Source organism: Phoxinus phoxinus, assembly GCF_949152265.1.
Source record: "Phoxinus phoxinus genome assembly, chromosome: 21".
Lineage (NCBI taxonomy): Eukaryota > Metazoa > Chordata > Actinopteri > Cypriniformes > Leuciscidae > Phoxinus > Phoxinus phoxinus.
In genome coordinates this window covers 17,313,383-17,339,031 of record NC_136896.1, presented here as the reverse complement: position 1 = coordinate 17,339,031, position 25,649 = coordinate 17,313,383, and the positions used below count along the sequence as shown (strand labels likewise).

General features: G+C 39.1%; 1 protein-coding gene across 1 annotated transcript in view; it reads left to right on the top strand.

Moving 5' to 3' along the window:
• The window catches only part of trrap (transformation/transcription domain-associated protein), an 80,746-nt gene that overhangs the window by 14,108 nt on the left and 40,989 nt on the right, over nucleotides 1–25,649 (top strand). The window contains exons 21-43 of the mRNA XM_079594548.1: nucleotides 1,010–1,161; nucleotides 2,789–2,988; nucleotides 3,990–4,207; nucleotides 4,320–4,517; nucleotides 4,605–4,865; nucleotides 5,617–5,778; nucleotides 5,868–5,964; nucleotides 6,881–7,002; nucleotides 7,403–7,573; nucleotides 8,621–8,689; nucleotides 12,473–12,592; nucleotides 13,599–13,718; nucleotides 13,855–14,019; nucleotides 14,116–14,297; nucleotides 14,442–14,640; nucleotides 17,038–17,166; nucleotides 17,594–17,860; nucleotides 20,260–20,466; nucleotides 20,787–20,945; nucleotides 21,068–21,202; nucleotides 21,335–21,445; nucleotides 21,530–21,676; nucleotides 25,086–25,299. Coding sequence (XP_079450674.1) covers nucleotides 1,010–1,161; nucleotides 2,789–2,988; nucleotides 3,990–4,207; nucleotides 4,320–4,517; nucleotides 4,605–4,865; nucleotides 5,617–5,778; nucleotides 5,868–5,964; nucleotides 6,881–7,002; nucleotides 7,403–7,573; nucleotides 8,621–8,689; nucleotides 12,473–12,592; nucleotides 13,599–13,718; nucleotides 13,855–14,019; nucleotides 14,116–14,297; nucleotides 14,442–14,640; nucleotides 17,038–17,166; nucleotides 17,594–17,860; nucleotides 20,260–20,466; nucleotides 20,787–20,945; nucleotides 21,068–21,202; nucleotides 21,335–21,445; nucleotides 21,530–21,676; nucleotides 25,086–25,299 — 3,805 coding nt within the window. The remainder of the gene's footprint in view (nucleotides 1–1,009; nucleotides 1,162–2,788; nucleotides 2,989–3,989; nucleotides 4,208–4,319; nucleotides 4,518–4,604; nucleotides 4,866–5,616; nucleotides 5,779–5,867; nucleotides 5,965–6,880; nucleotides 7,003–7,402; nucleotides 7,574–8,620; nucleotides 8,690–12,472; nucleotides 12,593–13,598; nucleotides 13,719–13,854; nucleotides 14,020–14,115; nucleotides 14,298–14,441; nucleotides 14,641–17,037; nucleotides 17,167–17,593; nucleotides 17,861–20,259; nucleotides 20,467–20,786; nucleotides 20,946–21,067; nucleotides 21,203–21,334; nucleotides 21,446–21,529; nucleotides 21,677–25,085; nucleotides 25,300–25,649) is intronic.

The following is a 25,649-nucleotide window of genomic DNA, read 5'->3' as shown; positions in this document are numbered from 1 at the left end:
AGGAAGTTCTCTACGTATCTTCTCTAGTAAGAGACAGATTGTCTCCCATCAGCGCTGATGGTCTCTCTGCATGACTGCTTGAGTAATCCTGCCCATATTTATCTGATTTCCAAGCATCATGGTATTAAACTAAATTTAAACATTTGACATGGTGTCAGAGTTCATTACAAGGGGTTCCTAGGCTCATTTCCTAGATGCCACTGAAGAGCAGCAGTGATTTAATGTGTGTGGGGGAAAAACTCCCAGAGTTTTAAAGAAAAACCAATGCTTTTATATATAACACGCACACATTTTTAGGGCCCAGGCCTCCACTGTAGAGGCCTTGAGCTTTTGAAAAATGACATGGTTTGTGTAGAGGGACCTTCTGGGAATAGAACATGTGTACAAGGTTATGTGACATTTATAATAATGTCTCAACAAGGCAGAACAGCTCAGGACCCTCAGGAATTGTAAAACAGTGCTATACTGAGAAGTGTGGCCCTCTTTTCCTCAACTCTTGTGCCATTTATTTTACCTTTTCCCAGAGCACATCAGTATTAAGAGCTGGTTTTGGGGATTCTGTCTTGAAATGACTTGCATGACTGTCAGTGGTCACACTGTCTTCAGCGTTAATTCATTCAGACAACCCTTTCTGTGGCAAGCTGCCTTCTCTATTTTTGAATCTTATTAATTAGCTCATCTTCTCCCTCGACATGTCTTACCACTTTAGCTTGTCTCTTTATAATTTAAGGGTTTAAGAGGCATCTAATCACTGCAGAATGTTTTAATGTTTGATGGGTCTTTAAGTGTCATCATAGAAAATTTCACTCAAGCGAGGAAGATTAGTGTCGTATATGTGCAATGAAACTTGAATAAAAATGTCAAGTGCGCAATCATATGTCATTTTGTGATGAGATTTTTATCACTTTAACTAGATTTTTGTGTTTATAATGGGATGTATTAAGCTGTTTAATGTTATTTTCTGCGTTTGGTCCACTAAGGCTTAATGCTGTTCTCCTGATGTATTTAGGCTATAGAGACGGCACTGGATTGCCTTAAGAGTGCCAATACTGAGCCGTATTACAGACGGCAGGCCTGGGAGGTGATCAAATGCTTCCTTGTGGCCATGACCAGCCTGGAGGACAACAAACATGCCCTTTACCAGCTCCTTGCCCATCCCAAGTAAGACAACCACTCAATGTATCATGAACTGGCACCCTTGTGAATAGCTCAATATGAAACTTTTTTTTTTTTTTCTATTAAAAATCTTAGATTGGTTACGGTTATATCTTTATCTGTAAATGTTAAATGTCTTGTTTATTACCATTTTTGCATAATGGCTTGTTCTGAGAGCAAGAGAGTCTCCGTTAAACAAAACAGACTAAATGGTATCATGTTAATGTAGTGACTTTTTTTGTGTGTGTGCAAATATAGCGTAGCCTTAATAGTTACTGTATTTTCAATAGCCTTAAAGTTAATTTATATTAAAGTCCCCCTGTAGTCAATAATGATATCCCTTAAAACTCTGAACTTTGAACCAAAATTACATATTTAAATGTTTTTTTCCTTGAAAAAAATTCTTCATGCCTTAAAATAGCTTGAATGTAACTCTACACCCTTGCTTCATTTAGTATACGCAGTTCTATCAATATGCAAATTAGCCCCGCCTCCACTCACTCGCACCAGCACAGAGATCCACTCGTTGACAATTACACGTTGACGTGATTGGTTACAAGGTAGTTTGTGATGTCTGAAACACCAGTGATTTCAAACCGCGTCTTTGGTTCACTGCAGTTTTAATAAAAATAAAAATACTTGTCAGAAAATACAAATTTTTTTTTTGACTTATGCAAAACACCACTACGCCTTATAAACAACATTAAAAGCTTGATTTTTACCACAGGGGGGACTTACATTTTTTTGTTATGAAATTAGAAAATAAAATCAGAATATCATTATCAAAATAACTATTAATTGCAGCCCTATTCTTGTGCACTGAGGCTGAAACGTGCCTCTGCATTTCTCGCTGTTTTTGCTGTGTGCAGCTCCTCTGGTCCTCATCCAGCCTGGCCGCCACTGTCTACAGTGTTCAAAGGGCTAATTACTCAGAGCCGTTTCTATTGGCTGGGCAAGAGGGTCACATAACAGTGTCATTGATCTCCACGCTGAGGCTAATTGACTGTACTTTATCTGTTTACCCCAAAAGCCAGTCATACGGGCCCCTTTCTGAAGTAACCGAGTGTCAGTTAAATGGGAAGAGAGCTGCTGTCAGATGTCTTGATTCATGACAGTGCGGATCCTCTTTCAGTGTGGCACACTGTGCTGGTCATCATGAAAAGGGCCTTTTTCAGAAGGCGGAATGCCCTCTTAATATCTCAAATGCCAGGCCGGATAATTGAGTCCCATTCAAGTGGCAGCGTTATGAATTTGAATTGATCTGACCGCTCTCTTCGGCTCAGTCCTTTCCCTAAGCCAAGCCTTTTAAATAGCGATAATGAAATGGAGCGATCCATCACCACTGCTACCGGCTTTGGCATTATAGAATGCAAGCTTGAGGAAGGATAAAACACTCACTCCATCACTGTGCTGCTATCAGCTGGGGTAAATAACCAAACATGAGACAAAATGTCAGCCAGACACAAAGCCAGACTCCCATGGGGCTCAGCTGTCCAAACACAAAAAGCCTTTTATACTCGGTAATCAAATCAAATTGCCTGATTGGGTTATTCAACCTCAGGCTCTTGTAATGGAGCGAGTTCATGGATGCAATGCGAATTATGAGCTAAATCCCTTTTCTGGTTTTCAACAGCTTCACAGAGAAGTGGATCCCTAACGTGATCATCTCCCACCGGTACAAAGCCCAGGACACCCCAGCGCGCAGGACGTTCGAGCAGGCCCTAACGGGGGCGTTCATGTCTGCGGTCATCAAGGATCTCAGGCCCAGCGCTCTGCCTTTCGTTGCCAGCTTGATCCGCCACTACACCATGGTGGCAGTGGCTCAGCAGTGTGGTGAGGAATCTTTTTGCCTATGTGCTAATTTCATCCATATTGAAATTCTATCTTAACATGACTAGAGATGGAAATACATGGACTCTGGGGCATCTGGATTATTTAAAGCTGTAATTAGTATTCCTTTTAGACCACAAACTTGTCTTAAATGTCTAACCTGTTACAGTATGTGGTCCTTATCCCGCAAAATGTAATCAGGACTATCATACTGAAAGTAGTGGACATGAAGGTATTTGTGACCTATGAAGAAAATACCCTTGTTATAGATTTGAATTTGATTACCGGTACCTTTGCACAATTAATTAAAGTAGTGTTTATGGCTTAGATTTATAAAATTTAATGAATGTTAAAATGGGGTTTATTTTTAAAACATTTTTTACAACTTTAGTAATATTACTTTTGTACTATAAAATAAATATAATGTATTATTATTATCTTGGCTACTGAAGTGTATAAGAATATACCCAAGTGACCCAACACCCTTAAACAGTAAGTGTTTCTATTGGCCGCAGAGACATTGGAGACAATTTCTTGGCTTTTAGTAAATCTTATTTTAATACAGTGTAACAATGTTTATGTTCTGAGTAGAAGGAGGCAGGAACAGGTGAGCGTTCAACGTAACTTAATAAACATAAACAACAAAACGAAGGAAGCAGCCCCTCACATATGACTGCCGCATATAAACATAATAAATAAAGCAACATTAAGTCCCAGGCCTTTTTCTCTCTTGTCTTCCACTGTCATCACTCCTCCTTTTATCCTTCCGGAGCTCCTCCATGGGATTCGACACCAGTTTGTGTCACAGGTGGCGCTCATTAACATTCACTCCACCGCCCTCGCTCCGCTCTCACGGCTTTTAGCCCCCACTCTGCTTCATGCCGCATATAGTTTTATGACTTTTTGCTAAGCAGCAAAAATATAAGATTTGATTTTCTGTCTGTGTGGGCGAAACATCAGAAGTGCACTCAGGTCATTACATAACATTACATTTTCTGCCCTAGGTCCTTTCTTGCTGCCATGCTACCAGTCAGGAAGCCAGCCCAGCACAGCCATGTTCCACAGTGAAGAGAACGGCTCCAAAGGCATGGACCCTCTCGTGCTGATCGACGCCATCGCCATCTGCATGGCCTATGAGGAGAAAGAGCTGTGCAAGATTGGGGAAGTGGCACTTGCTGTCATCTTTGATGTTGCCAGCATTATTCTGGGCTCCAAAGAAAGGGTGAGTGTTTTTTCTTCTTCTTCTAGATATTAGTTTTCCCACAAACCCTTTATAGAAAATATTTTCCTTTTGAAGGATTTTCTGTTGAAACTCGATCTGGTTATTTTTTCAGGCATGCCAGCTTCCGTTGTTCTCCTACATAGTGGAGCGACTGTGCGCATGCTGCTATGAGCAGGCCTGGTATGCTAAGCTAGGCGGAGTGGTGTCCATTAAGTTCCTGATGGAGAGGCTTCCTCTGATCTGGGTGTTGCAGAACCAGCTCACTTTCCTCAAAGCTCTGCTCTTCGTCATGATGGACCTTACAGGAGAGGTACAAACACTTTCTAATGTCATTGGAAATCATTTATCTTTGGGTTATACCTGCATGAACTTCTGTATCCCACAATGTCTCTCTCAGGTGTCGAACGGTGCAGTTGCCATGGCAAAGACCACGCTGGAGCAGCTGTTGATACGCTGTGCCACTCCTCTAAAGGATGAGGAGAAGACTGAGGAGCTTTTGTCTGCCCAGGACAAATCCTTCCACCTGGTGACCCACGACCTGGTACGAGAAGTGACCTCCCCTAATTCCACTGTCCGCAAGCAGGCCATGCACTCCCTGCAGGTGCTGGCTCAAGTCACAGGAAAGAGCGTCACCATCATCATGGAGCCTCATAAAGAAGTGAGTATGATACACTCAATATGATTATAACCGAAATTGCTTTGCCTGCTCTGTCAAACTTTTACTTGCCTTGCCAACATTTTCACTGGCCCCAACATTAAAAAGGGTACATTGTATTATTAGTGTTAGAAAAAAAATATTTATACATGAAGTTTTCTCTAAAATAGAAATGATTTGCAAATAAAATTAATTACAATTATTCAAATAAAATAATTATTAAAATTTTCTCTGCTAAAATAGAAACCAGGTTTTAATTCAAATTAAATATCATTTTTAATTGAACATTTTTATATTAAAAAATATCAATCAACAACAATTACCCTTGCACACCGACAGGTGATGGATATGTGCATAGGAGAAAAGACCAAAAAAGTCAAAAAGCGTTGACGTATTGCATATAACAATATAAATTATTAGGTTTTGTAACAATAGATGTGAAATATACTACTAGAAATTTACTCTAATTCACAAAGCAATTTTTAGATCTGTTAGACTGCTAAATAGTTATATTGATGAGGTACAATTCATGGCCACAATTTTCAATATTTCACAGAAAAGCAAATGTTTATTTTACAAGACAACACATGTTTAGATAACTCTAGACTGTCCAAGTGACCGTTCCATCAACTCTTTTAACACAGGCCCAGGGCTATCACACAATTTTTATTGTTAACTCCTGCAAGGAAGGAACATTAGGTCAACTTCCTTCCTCTATTTAGGGAAAGTTTAAAACTCTCTTTATTTCCTCCAGGTGCTGCAGGATATGGTTCCTCCAAAGAAACACCTGCTGCGGCATCAGCCCGCTAACGCTCAGATCGGCCTGATGGAGGGCAACACCTTCTGCACCACCCTACAGCCCCGCCTCTTCACCATGGACCTCAATGTGGTGGAGCACAAAGTCTTCTACACAGAGGTCGGTCTGAAACTCTCTGCACTAAAGTGGGTAGTATGAATACATCAATGCGTTTATGCTCTGTGGACTTCCTTTCTGATTTGACACAGTTGCTGAACCTGTGTGAAGCTGAAGATGCTGCCCTGATGAAGCTGCCCTGTTATAAAAGCCTTCCTTCACTGGTACCGCTACGCATTGCCGCTCTTAGTACGTGCTACTTTTTCATTCATATATACAAGGAACTTTATAAGCTCTGTTCCAAAACAGGGTAGGCTGTCTTGCTGTTTTATGCCTACACAGACTGCTGCCTTTTATGGCAGAATCGTAACTGAAGTGGAACCTTAGAACCTGGTACATTGATTTGAACAATTTACAGAGGCGGCAACTCTGTCATACAAAAAAAGTGCATAGGAGGCTTGGCTCACAGCTGATTGGAAAAGTTTGATAGCATTTTGCTAAAGTAAAGTAGTCCATGTTTATTTAGATTTAACTTGTTTTATTGATACTTTGTGTACTTGCACTACCATTCAAAGTTTGAGGTCGGTAAGATATATACCCAGCAAGGCTGCATTTATTTGATATACAAATATACAGTAAAAACAGAAATATTATTACAATTTTAAAATAAATATTTGAAGATATTTTTAAATGCAATTTATTCCTCTAATGGCATAATTGAATTTTCAGAAGCCATCACTCCAGTCTTCAGTGCCACATGATCCTTCAGAAATCATTCTAATATGCCAAATTGATGCTCAAGAAAGAAACATTTCTTATTTTTAATGCTCAACTTTTTTTCTTTTGTTTTGTAGAAAGACGTTTTGTTTAGGATTCTTTGAATAGAAAGTTCAATAGAACAGTATTAATTTGAAATTGAATTTTGTTGTAAGTCAACATTATAAATGTCTTTACTGTCACTTTTGATCAATTAAATGCATCCTTGTTGAATAATAGTATTAATTTGTGTCATTTGTAGTATTCAAATGTTTGGTGTGTGTTTAATAACAAATGTTTCTTCTATGCAACTGAAATAATATAATATACGTGTACTGGATTTTAGGGCCTGTAATCTTGTCAGTCTTTAGGATTGTGCTGTTTAACTTTTCCTCGTGTGTTTGTCCAGACGCTCTGGCGGCCTGTAACTACCTCCCCCAGTCCCGAGAGAAGATCATAGCTGCCCTCTTCAAGGCCCTCAACTCCACTAACAGTGAGCTCCAGGAGGCCGGAGAGGCCTGCATGAGAAAGGTCAGTCCTCTCCCTCCACCAGCCTCATTTCCTTTCTCCAATCTCTCTGTCTCTTCTGCACTCTCTTCCTCTGCCCTGTTGCCTCTAATGAGTCCTGCCTGAAAAGATCAATACAGGATGGAGTGAAACAGGCTAAGAGGAAAATGAATTTGGCCGTGATGCATCGTCTCATTGCGAAAGGCTGGCGTGGCCTTTCTTTTGCGCTGGTCTAGAGTTTTTCTGCTTCTGTGAGTTGACAGGGCAGTAGTGAAAAACAGGGTTTTAAGATGCTATTATCATGTAGTCTCCCTTGTAGGGCATGTAAAATCAGCTGTCTCTATTAAGCACCCATTGGCTGTTTAATGGCCATATATATGTGTTGAAGTCTGAGTGTGTATTCCTGTTCCTATGCATTTCTCAGTTCTTAGAGGGGGCTACTATCGAGGTGGATCAGATCCATACGCATATGCGTCCCCTGCTGATGATGCTCGGAGACTATCGCAGTCTCACACTCAATGTGGTCAACAGACTGACGTCTGTCACACGACTCTTCCCCAACTCCTTCAATGACAAATTCTGTGACCAGATGATGGTAAGTCAATAGTGTGAATTTACCAGTTTGGGTTACATACATTTTAATAAATTTATTTTAACCAGAATTTTCCCTTAACAAAGGTATTGATAACTATTGGTTAGGGCTGGGTAAAACAAATATTGATTTCTTGATTTTAATTGATTATCATTTTTAAGAACCGATATAAATTTTTAAATCCAAAGAATCAATCTTTCAGTCTATGCGGTTTTCAGTTGATGAATGAAAATACTTTGTAGTGCACCTCCCATCCAATAAATCACAATAAGCTAATATCTTTGTTACTTCTGATATGAAACAAAGTAGCAGTTTTCAAATTCTGTCAATTTTATAACAAAATTAAAACAATAAATACTGTTTTGTCGCTCTTCAATGTGGCATGTGGACTGGAGCACACGTGAATTGATGATCTCTTCCGCTTTACTAGTAGTTACAGCACGAAATAAACATAAATGAACATCGGAAGGTATGTTGAAAGAAACAGTTCAACTTATCCAAATCCGTATCATGTTTAATGTAATCAAAACTGTGGAAAGACATCAATTAAACAGCTTGTAAACAATGTCAAGCAGTGTTACATTCATCCCAGAAAAGGCATTCAGTGTCTTAGTCAGTTAGACAAATAAACTCTATAGAAGAGCATTTTTCTAAACTTATGCAATATATTGCATATTCATAGTATTTTTATGTAACTTGTTTTTCAATATTTAATGTGTGTTTAAATCCTTGTGAAACTAATAAAATCTAAATGGAATTGAATCAGGACATTTTTTGTCAATGCCCAGCCCTACTATTGATGCAGATTAGATGAATGCTTAATCACTTTTAACACTTTGTTGGATGAGTGGACAGACCCTAAAGTCATTTTAACCATTATGGGTATGATTACATGATGTGTATATATATATAGAGAGAGATTTTTAGACCGATTTTTCTTAGATATTTTTAAACTCCATTTTTCAAAGGGATCAAGAGTGCAGCAGATAATGGTAGAATACACTACATTATTCAGACTCAACAGACTCAATGTTTTTCCTGCTCCTGCAGCAACATCTGCGTAAATGGATGGAGGTGGTGGTGATCACGCATAAAGGAGGCCAGCGTAGTGACGGCAGTGTGAGTATAAGCTTGTTTTGATACCTCTGTTGCATATGCTGGGGTTTGTTGGTCTTTGCTGCCAACAAAGGCCAGTATTTTGCTTTTACTTGAATTATTTGTCAAACTTCACAAGGGTGGCTGGCAGCCTTGTAATATATCTGTTAGTGGAAGGGATCTGTGGATATGGAGAGCTGAGATGAGCGCTCTGGACTGGACTCCCCCCCCCCCCCCCTCCAGCCCAGATCCCCCCTCTCAGACTCTGTGAGTGGCCATATTACAATCAATGATTAATTAGGCGCCATCCACCCCCAGGCCGCTTAAGTAACGAGCCTCAGAGTTCTGGATCCTCGTTATCTTGTTGGACAGATAACCTTGTAGAGTAAGAAAAGGTGAGGTGGAAAAAGCCTAGCTGTTTCCACGTTTCAAAACGAGCTGCCATTCTTTCGGCCTCGTTCATGCCCTGCCTTTCTCTAAAATGTATTATAATTACATGCAAATTGGCCCTCTGTTCCTGCAGTTCTTAATATTCTTACAACAATGACAGAATGACCAGCCATACATGACAATGAGGTGGGGTCAGCCAGGTTCGGGGTTGGAGGGGTGGGGGGGCATTCAGAAAACTAGTTCCAGAAGATTAGTTTAGTCATACAGAGAAAAAGAAGGTCGATTCAGGGAGAGCGTACAGATTTAGGCTTCATAAGAGTGCATACCGTACTCCGATTAGCCCATGCCCGGGTGCTAGTTCTGTAAAGGGATTGTTCCTCATTGCTTGTTTTTCAATGTTTCCTCGGTGTAAAAATATATTGACAGTGTCCCAAAAATAACGACTAGATGCACTCAGGGATTATGAAGACTGTGCATTGTTTGTCTTTTCCATTCTTTACAAAAGGACATTTTTATTCATATTTATCAAAAAAAATGCGTGTTCATATTTTACTCTTACGAAAAAAAATCTGATTTTGGCATTATGACAGTTATACTCATTTTAAAACCTGAATTATTCTTGCTGTAATGCGAAAAAAAGAAGAAGGTTTTTATATGCATTTATACATCATTGCAGCATTTGTTGTAATGTCTTTAAAAGTTTTTTTTTTAAAGACATTACAACTAGGCTTGCTGTGATAGTCGATGTTACCAGTGTTACGTGGTGTTCAGCCGCACACCGATTACATAACTTGCCCACCGCTGTACCGCCCCCCACCGTCGTTGATTTTTTTTTAAATATAGTAATAAAAATGTAATTTCATTTATCAGCATTGTGTATGCCGTGCTTGTTAGTTTGGTTAATAAAGCTGTCTTATTCGTTTTGTTTATAAAAGTTTTGTTTATTATAAGCAAGATTGTAATTGTACGGTTTTGTTGTTGTGTTTTTCATTAAGAAAAATAATAAAGCCACCATTCAAGCAATTGTCCATTCATAAGCCGTGGAAAAGAGGGAAGAACTCCAACCCATCCGCATATACTTGTTTTTGTTATATCAATTTTCGATACCATTGATATTTCATAAACCTCTTCAATATTTCAATATCACAAACTAATACTAGCCTAATTAATAGAAGTAAGAAAAGCTCACTGAAGACAAGTAAACCGTGATAAAAAAAAATCAAACTAATTAAATTACAAGCAATGGAACAAAAACGACAATAGAACAAAGAGACATATGAAATAGACCTAACTGAAAAACTTCAAGAACTAGAAATAAAAAAAAATACAATAAATCTGAAATAGACGGACCTGAAAAACCTCCAGCCCTAGATAGCTACTACAGAAATTGTTTATAGTAATCAAATATCCAAAAAACTCTGCTGCCTTCACTGAGTAAATTAAATATACATTTATTATTTTTAAAGTTATGAAAGCGATTTAGTCAGGAGCAATGAGATTGCTTGATTAACATTAATGGCACAGATGGCAGCAGAGATATCGGGCTGTGTTCACTTTAAGACCGAATGCACTGATCTAATATACTGATACACATGCACTTTCTTTCTTAACTTTTTATGTTCACTTAGACATAAATGACTGTTTACGGGGATACTCGCATTTTGACACATTCAATTTGTGTATTTGACTAGTCAAGCCCAATAAGGTGCCAAAATTAACTCCGTTCAGTACTCTCAAGCTGTATGAGCAGCTGCTTTATTATGCCGAAATAAGTCCTCTTTCGCTGCTTATTGTAATTTGAACATTTTAAAATCACTTGTTTTTAAACCGCAAGGCTTAAAAACACATTAAAATGATACGTTTTCGGCACATGACAGCACGGCAACGTCACGTGAGCTTAACCATGATAGAGACGATTGTCCAAAATCTCTACCGCTTGTTCGTGACTACTGGTATATCGCCCACTCCTAATCTAATTAATTGAATATTAACATTCATTCAATAATCATATCTGTATAACCTCTGTTCATGAGCTGATAAAGTGAAGCACGTTTAGTGGATTGAGTGCACAGTGCCATAGACGTGAGCATTTCAGGAAAACGTCATGTGATTTCTGTGCTGCTGCAATGGAGCAGCTCTAAATGTGTGCCATTAAATATAAGATCAAATAAGAGAGAATGGTAAATGAACAGTGAAATTAACAGAAGCCTGTGCGTTTTAATAGGCATAATTACAAATGCAATGAATGTACCGGTATTGGCATCAGAAAGGACCAAATATACGTTTTGTCTGAAAGTCTTTAGTTTTAATACACTAAAAAACTGTTACAATCATTTTCCAATAAAAAGACAATACTAGATGGATTAAAGTAATAAACAAAATGTAATGAAAAAAAATATGCTTAATTGTCCTGAAAATAATCTCAATACAAAAAAATCTAATATCTGATCATAATAGTAGATTGCTCTCCATGCAGTTTTTTTTTTTTTTTGACTATTTTGGAATTTTTTGAGATTCACTTATATTTGTGCAATACAATATAATGTGTATATATATCAAATATGATCCCCAATACCAAATATTATTGAACATATTTATGGTTCCTCTCTGTTATTGAATTATGGAGAGGCTATGCAGTACTTGTTCTATGTCAAGATAATTAAAATGCGTTTAAATGTTTAGAAACGATAATTGGTTATGCTTTATTTAGCACTACGAATCGATCTTAATCCCTATACCTTTGTAGGATGCCCTATTACCGCACAAGCTTTCTCCCACTTTCAGTTTTCACACTGAAAATCGATAGACCTGTGGATTGAGTCCAGCTGAAATGCTGCCTGTTCCAATAATAATAATAAAAAACACTAGCTTTTTTACCTCAAGTTTTTTTTGAGTTTGAGTTGGCAACAACAAGTGCGCAGCCCAGAAGGAGGATTCCTCTGCACAGAAATACACACACCCCACCATTCACCTGAACCCATCCCCTCAATCCATACAGTGCTCATTACCCACACTGCTTTGCTGATTGTTTGTTGTCTCCTGTTCTGGCGCAGCCTGCCATGGAGGGTGTAGAGGTGAGATGGCGGCCTGCTGTGGGGTCTTCACTGGCTCCGCTCTCATTGTGCTCGTGATTTCTCTGTGCTAGTGGAGTCTTTGTAACTGTATCTCTGTGTCTGTGGTGTTGTGTTTGATCCTTACGTTTTACATTTCTGAGGTGGCCCCTCTCAAACCTGCTGTCTTATGATGCCTCAATGGTTCTGTGATGTTTTTTCAGGAACTAACCTGCCACTCTGACTTTCCCGCAAATGTTCCCCAACTTGTCACTATTGATTATATATTACAGGAGGTAGGCTTGGTTTTCCACCCCTGGTTATCGCTAACAATCATTGTGATGCATTCCTCTGTTCACCTCTGCAGGAAATGAGGATCTGTTCGGCCATTATAAACCTCTTCCATCTGATACCAGCTGCTCCACAGACCCTGGTCAAACCTTTGCTGGAAGTGGTCATGAAGACGGAGAGGGCAATGCTCATAGAGGTACAAGACTTTTGCTCTAATCTGCAGCTAAAGGGAATGCTGGTTCAGTTTCTTTGAACTGGGCCTGTTAATTGATCAAATATTCAAGTGACTTGCATAATACACTTACTAAATTATTAAAAGATAATCACACATCAATATTGAAGATTGTTATCACTACAAAACACTAATATTTTGTAAATCATTGAATGGACTTCATTGAAATACACTACTGTTCAAAAGTTTTTTTTTTTATTAATACTTTTATTCACCAAGGATGCATTAAATTGATCTTACATGACAGTAAATACATATACAATGTGACAAAAGATTTAATATCATAATTTTTTTTTTTTTTTTTTCCTGTTCTTTAAAGAATCCTGAAAAAAAGTACCGGTATCAGTTTCTATAAAAATATTAAGCAGCACAACTGTTTTCAACATAATAAGTGAAGTGAAAGTAACCCATACTCAGAATTTGGCCTCTGCATTCAACTCATCAAAGTTAGTGCACACTCATTAGAAGTAGTGAATAGTGAACACGCGCACACACACATACACACTGCAAACCATGGACACAAACACCCGGAGCAGTGGGCTGCTATTTTGCTGTGGCGCCCGAGGAGCGATTGGGGGTTAGGTGCCTTGCTCAAGGGCACCTCAGTCGTTTTCTGCCGGTATTGAGAATCGAACGCAACCTTTGGGTTACCAGTCTGACTCTCTAACCATTAGGCCACAACTGCCCCGAAAAAGAAAGTTTCTTGAGCACCAGATCAGTGTGTTAGAATGATTTCTAAAGGATTATGTGACATTGAAGACTGGAGTACTGGCTTTGCCATCACAAAAATTGCATTTTAAAAATATATTGAAATAGAAAAGTTATCTTAAATCGAGTGATATTTCAAACATTGCTTTTTTGATCAAATGAATGCAGCCTTGGTGAGCTTAATAATTTGTAGGCTATTTTATGCAATGTGAAATATTGTTGTTTTATGCAATTATTTTGTTTTCGTCTTTTTACTCCACAGGCAGGCAGTCCTTTTAGAGAGCCGCTGATCAAGTTCCTGACACGGCATCCATCTCAAACAGTGGAGCTGTTCATGATGGAGGCCACTCTCAACGACCCACAGTGGAGCCGCATGTTTATGGTGTGTTTTTTTTATTGTTGTTCTTCTCTTTACTGTATTTTGTGCCTTTAAAGAAAAACATCTTGCCATTAATGAGTTATGAATGTAAATAAAAAATTCCTTCATAAATTTCCTTTTTACCATTGTTTATTTGCAGAGCTTCTTGAAGCACAAAGATGCCAAGCCACTTCGAGATGTCTTGGCTTCTAACCCAAATCGGTTTGTCCCTCTGCTGGTTCCAGCTGGGCCTGCAGCAACTGTGAGACCTGGGTCTCCCTCCACCAGCACTGCTCGCCTTGATCTGCAGTTCCAGGCCATCAAGGTGGGCCACACTCTCTTAACAGAATCATTTACTGTTAGATGTGATGTGCTTGTTTGTAGAGATTGAATATTAATGATCATTCATACACTTCCTCAGATCATAAGCATCATTGTGAAAAATGATGAAGGCTGGTTGGCCGGTCAGCACTCTCTAGTGAGTCAACTCAGACGAGTATGGGTCAGCGAGGCCTTCCAGGAACGCCACCGCAAAGACAACATGGCTGCAACCAACTGGAAAGAGCCCAAACTTCTAGCGTTCTGTCTGCTTAGCTACTGCAAGTAAGTGTTTTCTGTTTGGTGGTGCAGAAATGACACGCTTCACTAATGTTGTTGCAAATATTTGAAGTGTTATTAGCTTGGAAAATGGAAAAACAACACGTTTTCGCTTTGATTTTGACACTAAAGTTGTGCATTTTCCTTCAGACGCAACTACTCAGAGATTGAGCTGCTCTTTCAGCTGTTGAGAGCCTTCACTGGCCGCTTCCTGTGCAATATGACCTTCCTGAAGGAGTACATGGAGGAGGAGATCCCCAAGAACTACAGCATCACGCACAAACGAGCACTCTTCTTCCGCTTTGTGGAGTTCAATGACCCTCACTTCAACGATGAGCTTAAGGCAAAGGTGAGGTTATACCATTTATACTGCTGTGAGTTTTAACATGCGATGAGAAATTATGAATTTAGCCTTTGTGAAGACCTCTCATTTTGGGCTAGCATGAGTGTGTCTGATGTTATGACATGGACCTCTATGGCCAACATTATAAATTCCACCTTTCTGTTCAGAGTGGCTCAGCGTCACGCTCTCTTAGCGCTGACCATCTAATGTGGATAACAACCAGCCCCTTCTGAATATGTATGTTTGAAAAGGGGAAGGTGACAGAGACTGGCCGTGCATGACACACTTGGCTCTCAAAGGCACGTCTTCACCCTTAACCGAAGTCTTTGAAGAACGCTAATGAATATTTATCTGCAGATTACTCTAATAGCCATCGCTATTAGAACTTTGCCTTTAATCATCCCTGTTGAAGATGATAATTTTTTCTTCTAGCTCACATGCACCAGTAACTTGTTTTGGTGACATTTTCCCCATCACTAGCTGCGTTTCCATTACAGATTTGCGCAAATCTTTTGCAATATTTTCTTAATGTTTCCTTAATGTCTAATGGTAGGTTTACATAATATTCTAGCCACTGCACTAGCCATTATTTTTAATCGAAGGAGACGTAGGAGTGTTATTAAGCATTAATGGCAAGGAAAGCCCCTTATACTTTGGAGTGTCACATATGAGGTGTTTCTCCCCTTCTATCTGCTTCCAGGTCTTGATAAATTGTGGCATTTCTTTGTTGTTTAGAATCCAGTATTCCCATAATCCTGTTGTCTTTTATGATATTAATAAGCAACTCTGTCTCGTCTTCTGTTTAAACATACAGCATCATTTTTATGGAAATATTCCTTTTTCGAATTGCCTGAAAAACCACCATGCGAGCGTGTAAACATTCTTGCTATATATGGGAGTTTTTGCGAAATTTACGTGTTTCCATTAGGGGTATTTTCAATTCGCAATTTCAATTTGCGCAATTTGAGGAAACGCGTCTACTGAGGCAAAATCAAAAAGAATCTTTTGTTTTAAATGACAAAATATTACATACTTTTAATATAGCATTTTTGACAATGGTCCCTTCTGTTTTGATTCTGTGAGCATCCTTATTGTCTAGCCCTATGAAGGTTTTTTTTTATAGTTGGCGAGCACTACCTGGAGTACATGGACCCACCGGTAAACGGGTCACTGTGGTATTCAAGGCTGCTCTTCTTATTCCCACTTCATGTTTATTCATGTGTAAGAATTCCATCAAGTTTGAGAAAAAGATCAAATGCCAGTTGATTAAAATGAACTGGATGTTCTCCTCCAAATACCACCCTCTACAATGACATTGAGAAACGGTAGCAGTTCATTGGCAGATCGTCTTCACAGTTTTGATGGCTGAGGCCGTTCCTGCTCTGCTATATCACCTCTCACAGCCAAACAGACGTTGCATCCCAAACATTCCCCAGGAGAGCTCGGCAGCTGCACGCTCTTAACAGAATACACGTTTAAGGTGATGTTTTCAGGCAGCTGGAGCCTCGGTGGTTTGGGCTGTGATGGATTGTGTAGAAAAGGATTTGTTGTGATCCATCACTCATGTGAAAGGGAGAGGGGCTCATTAGGACGAGGGATAATGAAGGAACACCTGCAGCCCTACGGCACCAATGTTTGAATAAATCCACACGCTGATGCCCACTCCAGCTACCAACCAAACAACACAATCATTGTGTGACTAGACAAACTATCCTCTCGTCTAAGTACAAAGCTAGTATTATCCCATAGCTTAAATTAGTGTTCAAAGACACTAATTATATAACACATAAGAGGTGACATCTGGGAAGTCAAGGTAGGAGGAGTTGGGGTTTTTGAACATCTAAAAACATGGTAACTATTAGCTGATGACAGTAATATGATGATCATTAGAGTGGTTAATAACAGTGAGGTTTCAAATGTACTGAATCTGGGCTGCCACATTGTGCCTGTCTCTGTCTCTTCTGTTCTCTTCATACATTTAAATGGATTTATTTATGCCGGAGCTTCCAAAGCAGCCCTGGTGTTGATCATTTAAGCAAATTCAATCAGTTTTGTAAATATGATGCTTAACAATGTTATTTAATTGTAGATTATCAATAATAATAATAATAATTATTATTATATAAATATAATTAGGTTATTTATTATCATATTTTAACAAAGTACCGGTATATCTAAACAAAATGTAAACTATATTAAAACAAACTTAAATACTCATTTGAATTAAAAGCCAAGTCTGGATTAATATGGACAGCAAAAAAAACCAACTAATTTTTCTTTTTTTCTTTTTCTCCAACAATAGTAATACGGCTCATTTCAGAATATCAAAGCACTGGGCAGGTGTCTGTTTATTGGTGTAAATAAATAAATGGTGCTTGTATATTATTTTTGTCCATTGTCCAGGTGTTGCAGCACATCCTGAACCCAGCCTTCCTGCACAGCTTTGAGAAAGGGGAAGGCGAGCAACTCCTTGGACCGCCCAATCCGGAGGGTGACAACCCTGAGAGCATCACTAGTGTCTTCATCACCAAGGTAAACCCTATCCAGCTGCTCCAGACCAGCTGCAGTGGCAGTGCTGTCACTCTCTCTTTATCGAGTCACTACTTCATCTACGATGACCTCTGGGTGTTATTTCACTGGCCGAAAATTCAAGGCATCACTTAAAGGTCATAGTGTTTGTTTTTCAAACTAATCCAATGAGACACCGAGGTGAAGGTTAATAGCCTTCATTTATTTCATGCTTAAATTGATTGTCTCTCCCCTGCTGGTAATCATTGCAAAGAGCAAACCAATCAGTCTGCTTGTTTCCAGGGTCTGTTTTCAACACCTCCAGCAGGAGAGGGACCTGTTGAAGTTGAAATATACTTTTAAATATGCTGTACATCACAGCTGTGGCATCACGGCACTGGAGACAATGCATCTTTTAGTGCCTTTTGACACATGCCTATCATTTTTGCAGGTACTTGACCCTGAGAAGCAGGCAGATCTGGCAGATTCATTGAGGATCTACCTGCTTCAGTTCTCGACCCTGCTGGTAGAGCACGCCCCCCACCACATCCATGACAACAACAAGAGCAGGAACAGCAAGCTGAGGCGTCTCATGACCTTTGCTTGGCCGTGTCTGCTTCCCAAAACCTGCGTGGATCCGGCCTGCAAGTACAGCGGCCACCTCTTGCTGGCTCACATTATTGCCAAGTTTGCCATCCACAAAAAGATTGTTTTACAGGTGAGCATGCATCAACATTTCAGCTGCCAAAAATACTATGAAATGCCTTTACCTGATTTTGTCCGATTGAACAGAGGCAGAAAATATTGCTCCAAAAAAAAGTAAGAGAAATAATTTCTTTAACAGTTGTTAACTTGTTAATGTGGAGAAAAAAAACAGCAAGCCTGTGAAAATGTAATTTAATTTGTTTCTTACAAATAAAAAAAATTAAAGTGTTTCTTACCAAGGCTGAATTTATTTTATCAATAAACTTTCATAACATTTCACATAATATTGCAATTTTGACTATTTAAAGCTACACTGTGTAATTTTTAAAGTTGATTCTTAGCAAAAACCACTTTGTTCTTTCAAAATTATATGTGTTCATTAATGTATAATTAATTCTACCAACTAATCAAGTATTCTCGTAAGCGTAGAATCTGCCATTTATAATACATTAGGGGTGTAACGGTACTTAAAAATCACGGTTCGGTACGTACCTCGGTTTTAATGTCACGGTTCGGTTAATTTTCGGTACAGTAAGGGAAAGAAATGCAAAACATTAAACTGCTGGTTGTTTACTATAAACTTTTTTTAACAATTTGTTTACACTTTTTTTAAACACACTTTTTAATAAAATATAATTAATAAAAAATATATATAAAATAAAAAAGAATAAGAAATAAAATACTGCTGCAAAGTTCTCCACTAAATAAAATAGCCTACTCTTAAACCAATACTGGCCATGACGCTAGCTAGCGAGAGGCTGGGCTAAAGCTGTGTATGTGGTGATCGGGCCAAATTTTAGGCAGTAGATTTTAGACAGCAGTAACCGAACCCGACCCAAGCCCGACAGGCATAAAGATATTTATGTCCGAGCCCGACCCGAGAGTTAAAATCCCATTTTTTTTTCTCATACTAATGACACATGTACGTTTGTTTGTGTGGAAAGCCCGCTTTTGTTAAGCAACTGAAAGGCATTTGGAAATGTCAACAGATGAGCACATCAGCGCACATGGAGCAACAAGCGCTCTTAACACAGGCGCGCATGCACGCGTTTCGTTGTCACAGCAACATAAACAAATTTCCGCACACAGGAAGACAGATGTTATGGTAATATTTTACATGTATTTGAATCACAAAAACGATTAATCAGATTTAATCAGTGCAACGCGGAGACTTCCGACACTTAATATGTTCGTGTGGAAACTCGGAATTGACGCATGTTCTGCACACAAAACTAGCCTAATTCATGTGAAAGATTGCATTCGGTGCACATGTGAACCGTACCGAAAGTCCTGTACCGAAACGGTCCGGTACGAATACATGTACCGTTACACCCCTATAATACATACGGGTGAGCTGCTCGAATGGCGGAAGCCATGTTGCGCCTCCATCTTGAAAATACATTAGCCAAAGAGGGACATATCTGAAAATTCAAGCTTCGCCTTTCTCGTTTTTACACTGAGAAAGTGGCACCATGATGAATGCGGGGGGAAGATTACTCGCGACTGCCGGCAGATTTGAAATAATACGGCCACCGTATGAGTTAAAACGCCCTCGGAATGGGAGGGTCTAGAAAGTAATTCCTACACAGTGTAGCTTTAAGCAGTTTTCATAAAAAAAAACTTTTCTATTTTAAAATGTAATTTATTCCTCTGATGACAAAGGTGAACTTTCAGCAAACATGACTTCAGTCTTCAGTGTCACGTGATCCTTCAGAGATCATTCTAATGTTCTGATTTTAGTAATATGGTCTCTTATTTGGTCTCTTATCAATGTTAAACATAGTTGTGCATGTTTATATTTTTATGAAATATTTAGATTTTAAATAGAGCTGTTTTATAACATTATACATGCATTTACAGTCTCTTTTGATCAATTTAAAGCATCTGTGCTGAATACAACTATTTATTAAAAAAAAAAAAACATGCTGACCCCAAACTTTTGAATGTTAGAGTCAATATGTTGATAAAGCAATTGTTTTTCTATTTTCTCATTTTATTTAAACAATTTATAAATGATTAGATTCTATGTTATTGTGAAGTCATACCAATTGAAGGAAATCAGGATTATAACTTAAAAAAAATCTTAATGTTGATAGAATTGATCTTTTTAAATATAAACAAGACAAAAAACATTCTGCCTGTTTGTCTAAAATTTCTTGGCTTGGGCCATGATGAAATTAAAAGAGCCTACATATTTGGGCTGTTGAATCTTTTTTTCTTTTTTTTTCTTTTTTCTTTTTTTTCCCTGAAATAATTAACCCATAACATATAACACATTCACAAACAAATATGTTTTCAGACCTTTGCTGATAAAATGCATTTCTCAAATCCAAATTCCTCACTTACCTCAGTATTGTAAGTTTTTTGGGAAGTCACTTCAGTCAACTTCTGCTGTGAACTACTTCTATGCAGGTTTTCCACAGTCTGCTAAAGGCTCATACTATGGAGGCACGTGCCATTGTTCGGCAGGCCATGGCAATTCTCACTCCTGCTGTTCCTGCTCGGATGGAGGACGGTCATCAAATGCTCACGCACTGGACCCGCAAGATCATTGTGGAGGAGGGCCACACAGTTCCCCAACTTGTTCATATACTTCATCTCATTGTACAGCACTTCAGAGTATGTAACATTACTTGACTCACCATAAAGATAATTGTCATACTAATGTCTCCCATAGTACAGCTAGTTCATATCCACTGTGTATTTGATTTGTAATCTAATAGATTTAGCAGGGCTGGGAAATATAGCTTAAAATTTCTATATATTTTGACTTTTCCTTTGATGATAGATAATTTGTTATTGCTTATTTCATTTTATTATCCTATATTCACAATGTTCAATTTATATTGCATAGCTTTAGCTATTAGTTTGTTTGGTGGTTCATATAACATTTAGTTTTTTTTGGTAGAGTTTCATAGTGTATGCGTCTCTGTTTACAGGTATATTACCCAGTGAGACATCACCTGGTTCAGCACATGATCAGTGCTATGCAACGATTGGGCTTCACCCCTAGTGTGACTATCGAACAGAGGAAGTTGGCAGTGGATTTAGCTGAGGTGGTCATCAAATGGGAGCTCCAGAGAATCAAAGACCAACAGGTCTGTCGCCAGGAAATAAGATGGCAAAATCAGTTTTGAAAAAAAGTTTTGGTTTTCTGTGATTTAAATTGTGATGTGCTTTAGATTCCGGCAGTTTATCGGGTATGCATTTCTTTTTGCAGCCGGAATCGGAGGCTGATTCAGTAAGTGTGGGCGAGGGCACGAGCGGAGCCTCTGCTGCAATGAAGAGAGGAATATCTGTTGATTCGGCACAAGACGTGAAGAGATTCCGCACTGCTGCTGGTACTGTCGGCACGGTGAGGAAACCTTAAACCGCTCGCTGACGCCTGAGTGTGACCACTGTAATCAGTCTTTTGCGCTCTGTACCCTGATGGACTCTGCCATGTTTAAGCACATTGGCTGTATTATGTTTGTGTTGGTATGTGCAGGTCTTTAGCCGCAGTCAGTCGATGCCAGGCACTGAGGCTTTACTTACCAAACCTGTGGAGAAGCAGCACACAGATACCGTCGTCAACTTCCTCATCCGCATCGCCTGCCAGGTAGTTAATTCATACCCGCTTATTGAATCTTACTGAGGCGTTCATTAATACATACACAGGCTAAATCTTGCTCTGTGTTTGTAGGTGAATGATAGCACTAATGTAGCAGGCTCGCCCGGTGAGCTGCTGTCCCGTCGCTGTGTAAACCTCATGAAGACTGCCCTCAGGCCGGATATGTGGCCCCGCGCCGAACTTAAACTGCAGTGGTTCGACAAGCTCCTCATGACTGTGGTAAGTTTGAAGTGTCTGAGGTTTTTTTTAATACCAGAAATGGTGCATGAGACTGGGAACAATAGGGAGAAGGAAGGAAGTGGGATCAGGGATATGGATTTGAAGTCTTGTTTAGTCCGTTTTTCGCATGTGATTTGTCTGTTCAGACTAGTGCGTAAACAGGCTGAAGGAAAATGCAAATTCACTCTCTGACTGTAGGTGGCGCATTTAGAAAAGCAGAAATACCATCTGGTTACTCCAGACACAAAGCGCTACGTAACTTTGTTTCTGACACCTGCTTGTCATGGAGAAGAAGTCAAACAGTATTTGCATGTTTTCATGTTATTTCGCAATGGTCTTAATAAGAGAACGCCAAATACAAGAGTACAGAGACGAGAGTTCCTGCTTCTTTATATGCCATTGGTAAAACATCTCTTTGCAAAATACTCTGCTCGTGAGTGCCACCATGTTGTGTGGTTTTATATAACAGCTGCAGCTCTGGGCATGTGATCAAAACCATGAATCCTATTGGTTGGGTGGTTTTCTTTGCAGTGTCACGGAAAAGTGATTAGAACTGATCAATGAAAAATTGATGGCGCATTGATGGCATTCGAATGTTTGTGTCAATCTGAACAGACTCATTAACAGCCGGTCGTTCAAATTAAAATGTTTAGTTTTCGTCTTGGTGTGTCTTGAAGTGTTCGTCTTGGAGATGAAGACCGCCATATCCTGTTCCTCACACATCCCTCTTCATTATTTTCAGTGCCTTTCCAAGAGCAGTTTTGATGCCAGCAAAATCGATATCCTCCCTCTTATGAATGATTTTTCTTTCTTTGGAGTTCACTGGTGTGACTAACTCAGCTGTCATCTGAGAGAACATCTCTCAGTTAGTGAGCGTCAGCCACTTGCACTATTATCACTGTAACCTCCCATCCCTCACTCGCATCCTCTCTCACTCCACCTGTTAAGAAGCAATGGGCTTCCTGTTGTTTGGACACACCACACTATCGATTCTTTTTTAGGGTAGACAGTTATGCGACTCCCTATACTCATATAGGCCAGTGATTGAAATGCTCTGATATGGCAGAGAGATGACACATATTGTGGCACCAGCGGCTGATTTGGTAGCACCATTTGACAGTATTGACAGTAGCTTGAGATGCGGGCGTAAATGTATTTTCATTAACAAAAACATTAAAAATCTATAAAAGTTGTAACAACCTAATTTTTATAGGGTGAACTCCAAGTAAAATTGGTCTTCCGTAATGTTATAAATTTGTAGATTATAACCACGCATAGCACCTCACTACCATGCAAAAAGTAACTTCATGGTTTTATATTTGTTGTATTAGCCGAAACGCATGAAGTATAAATACAAATGCAAAAAATATATATATATTATCAAATACTGTAACTATATTCAATTACTAATTTTAATACATGTCTGTTATAACAATAATATAATACAATTTAAGATTATTCCATATTTATGGATTTATGGATGTGGATTGAATCACCTTCTAACTTGATTGTGACAATGTTTCTCTTGTTTTCCGTGTCAGTGTTTTTGAATGTCATCTGGCTTTAAACTAGTTTAAATCAACGAGATATTAGTGGTTTGCAAAGAAGAATTCTGTTCTGAAATCAATCACGTTTCACTGTATCTCACATTGCTGTTTAGTGGCCACGTGAAGGAGATGGTCAGCGTGTAGCTCGCGCTGCGCTGTCTTTTGAGCAGAGTTGATAAATCGTCCATGTGGAACGGTTCAAACGAGTAGAGCTGTTTCTTTCCACTTGACGCATTTAATGTATATCATACACAGCAGAAATGGCATCGCTTATCAGATAGTCAAATTGGTAGAGGCACCAGTGTGACCTCTAACAAAATTAGTCGCACAGGCAGGAAAAAAGGTCACAAAATGCACCCATTTAGTCAGTCTAGAGCCCTGCATCCTTTCCATCTTTATTTTCAGAGTGGGTCAATGACACTTCCTGTGGCATGAGTTTGACAAACAGGTCACTCATCGGCTGTGCTCCAGAGCCCTGTTGAGTGAGTGAGGTGATCTTTTCAGGTGCTCTTATTCAAACTAATGAACAGTGCTGCAAATCTTAGGGGCTTTTATCATCTCATTGTGCCGGCTTGTCAGTGATTAAAGAACAGGCTGCATGGACGGCTTTGGCTTTGTGGAGGTCTGTCTGCCAGTCCCTCAGCCCTCAGGGGCCAGACCATAGTTGTCGATATTCAGTGGCCTCTGAAACCTAATCAGCACTGGTTTTTACTCATTGTGACAAGCCTGTGCATTACTTGACATAAATGTGTTAATTAATTTTGAAACTTTGTGTTGACCCCAGAAGTTTCAGTAGTCCATCTAGATGTCATTATTTATTAACTTTTGGGTTACTCATTGAATTGATCAAAAGTGACAGTTAAGACATTTATAATGTTATGAAAACATTCTATTTAAAATAAATGCTGTTTTTTTTTACTTACTATTCCGTAAATAATCCTTTTTTTTTATCACGGTTTGTATAAAAATGTTAAGCACAACTGTTTTCAGCATTAATTATTATAATAAGAAATGTTTCTTGAGCACCAAATTACCATTTTAGAATGATTTCTGAAGAATTATGTGACACTGAAGACTGAAAGTCTGAAACGGCTCTATCAAGGATCCAGTCCCTCTAAACCAGGGCTGGGCAACTCTGGTCCTTAAGATCCACTTTCCTGCAGAGTTTAGCTCCAACTCTAATCAAACTCCCCTTCTTGCTGCTTTTTAGTAATCCTGAAGATCTTGATTAGCTTGTTCAGGTGTGTTTTATTAGGGTTGAAAGTATGTCAGGTCCAGAGTTGCTCTAAACCCCTCTTTTTCAAGAGCCTCTTCTGATCTGAATGGTCAGATGGCTCATTTTGTTGTGATTGGCACACCTCGGAAAATAATCGCTATTGCCATATTTGAATTTCCTTTGGAAATGTATGCATATTGAATTTGCTTTTGTAGCACAGACAACCGTGTCTTCTCAACATGTCAACAACGCAAACCAAACTCTTCCAGGCCTCCGCTACAACTACAGTGTTTGAGGGCAAGTCAAAGTATAAGTTGTTTGCGGGCAGCCATTGAAGATCATAGGCTGGCATTATGCAAATGTTTACAAACTGATGTAGGTTCATGCAGGAAGTAAGACTGAAATTACTGACCACTCGTTTCAGAACAGGTTCTTTTGGGAGACAATAACTCTTATTTATTGTTCCCTTTGATCTTTGAAACTTTGCACATCTTTTACATTCACAAACAGCTACATTACACACTGCATGAAAGCATAAGAGACTTTTCTCAAAATATGAATAAATATTATAGACCTCAAACTTTTGAACAGTAGTGTCAGTTCCTGTTTACTCGTATTAATCAGTGCATCCTCTTCTGTTTTTCAGGAGCAGCCAAATCAGGCGAACTTTTCCAATATCTGCACAGGACTGGAGATTCTCAGCTTCCTTCTGTCAGTGCTGCAGCCTCCAGCCATCCTCGCACATTTCAAGCCCCTGCAGCGTGGCATTGCAGCTTGCATGACCTGTGGCAACACCAAAGTGTTGAGGGCGGTCCACTCCCTCCTGTCCAGACTCATGAGCACCTTCCCCACAGAACCCAGTGAGTAGATCAATATATTGCATCATTTGATTTGCTCAAGTGCAAGACACATTCAAGGCAGTCTACTGGCTAGTAGTATAGTCAGCAGCTGTTAACAGACATATAGATTGGCTGAATCTCCACAGATGTTGCAGAAAAACTTAAGACACAGCGGTGATTATTGACAACAGGATATTATGCCACTATTAGATAGTGGTGGAACGGATCACAAAATTCACAGTGCGGATCATTAACGTTTTTTGAGCCTCGGATCATTTTTCGGATCAGCAACACCTAATATATATATATATATATATATATATTAGGGCTGTCAATCGATTACAAATTTTAATCGCGATTAATCGCATGCT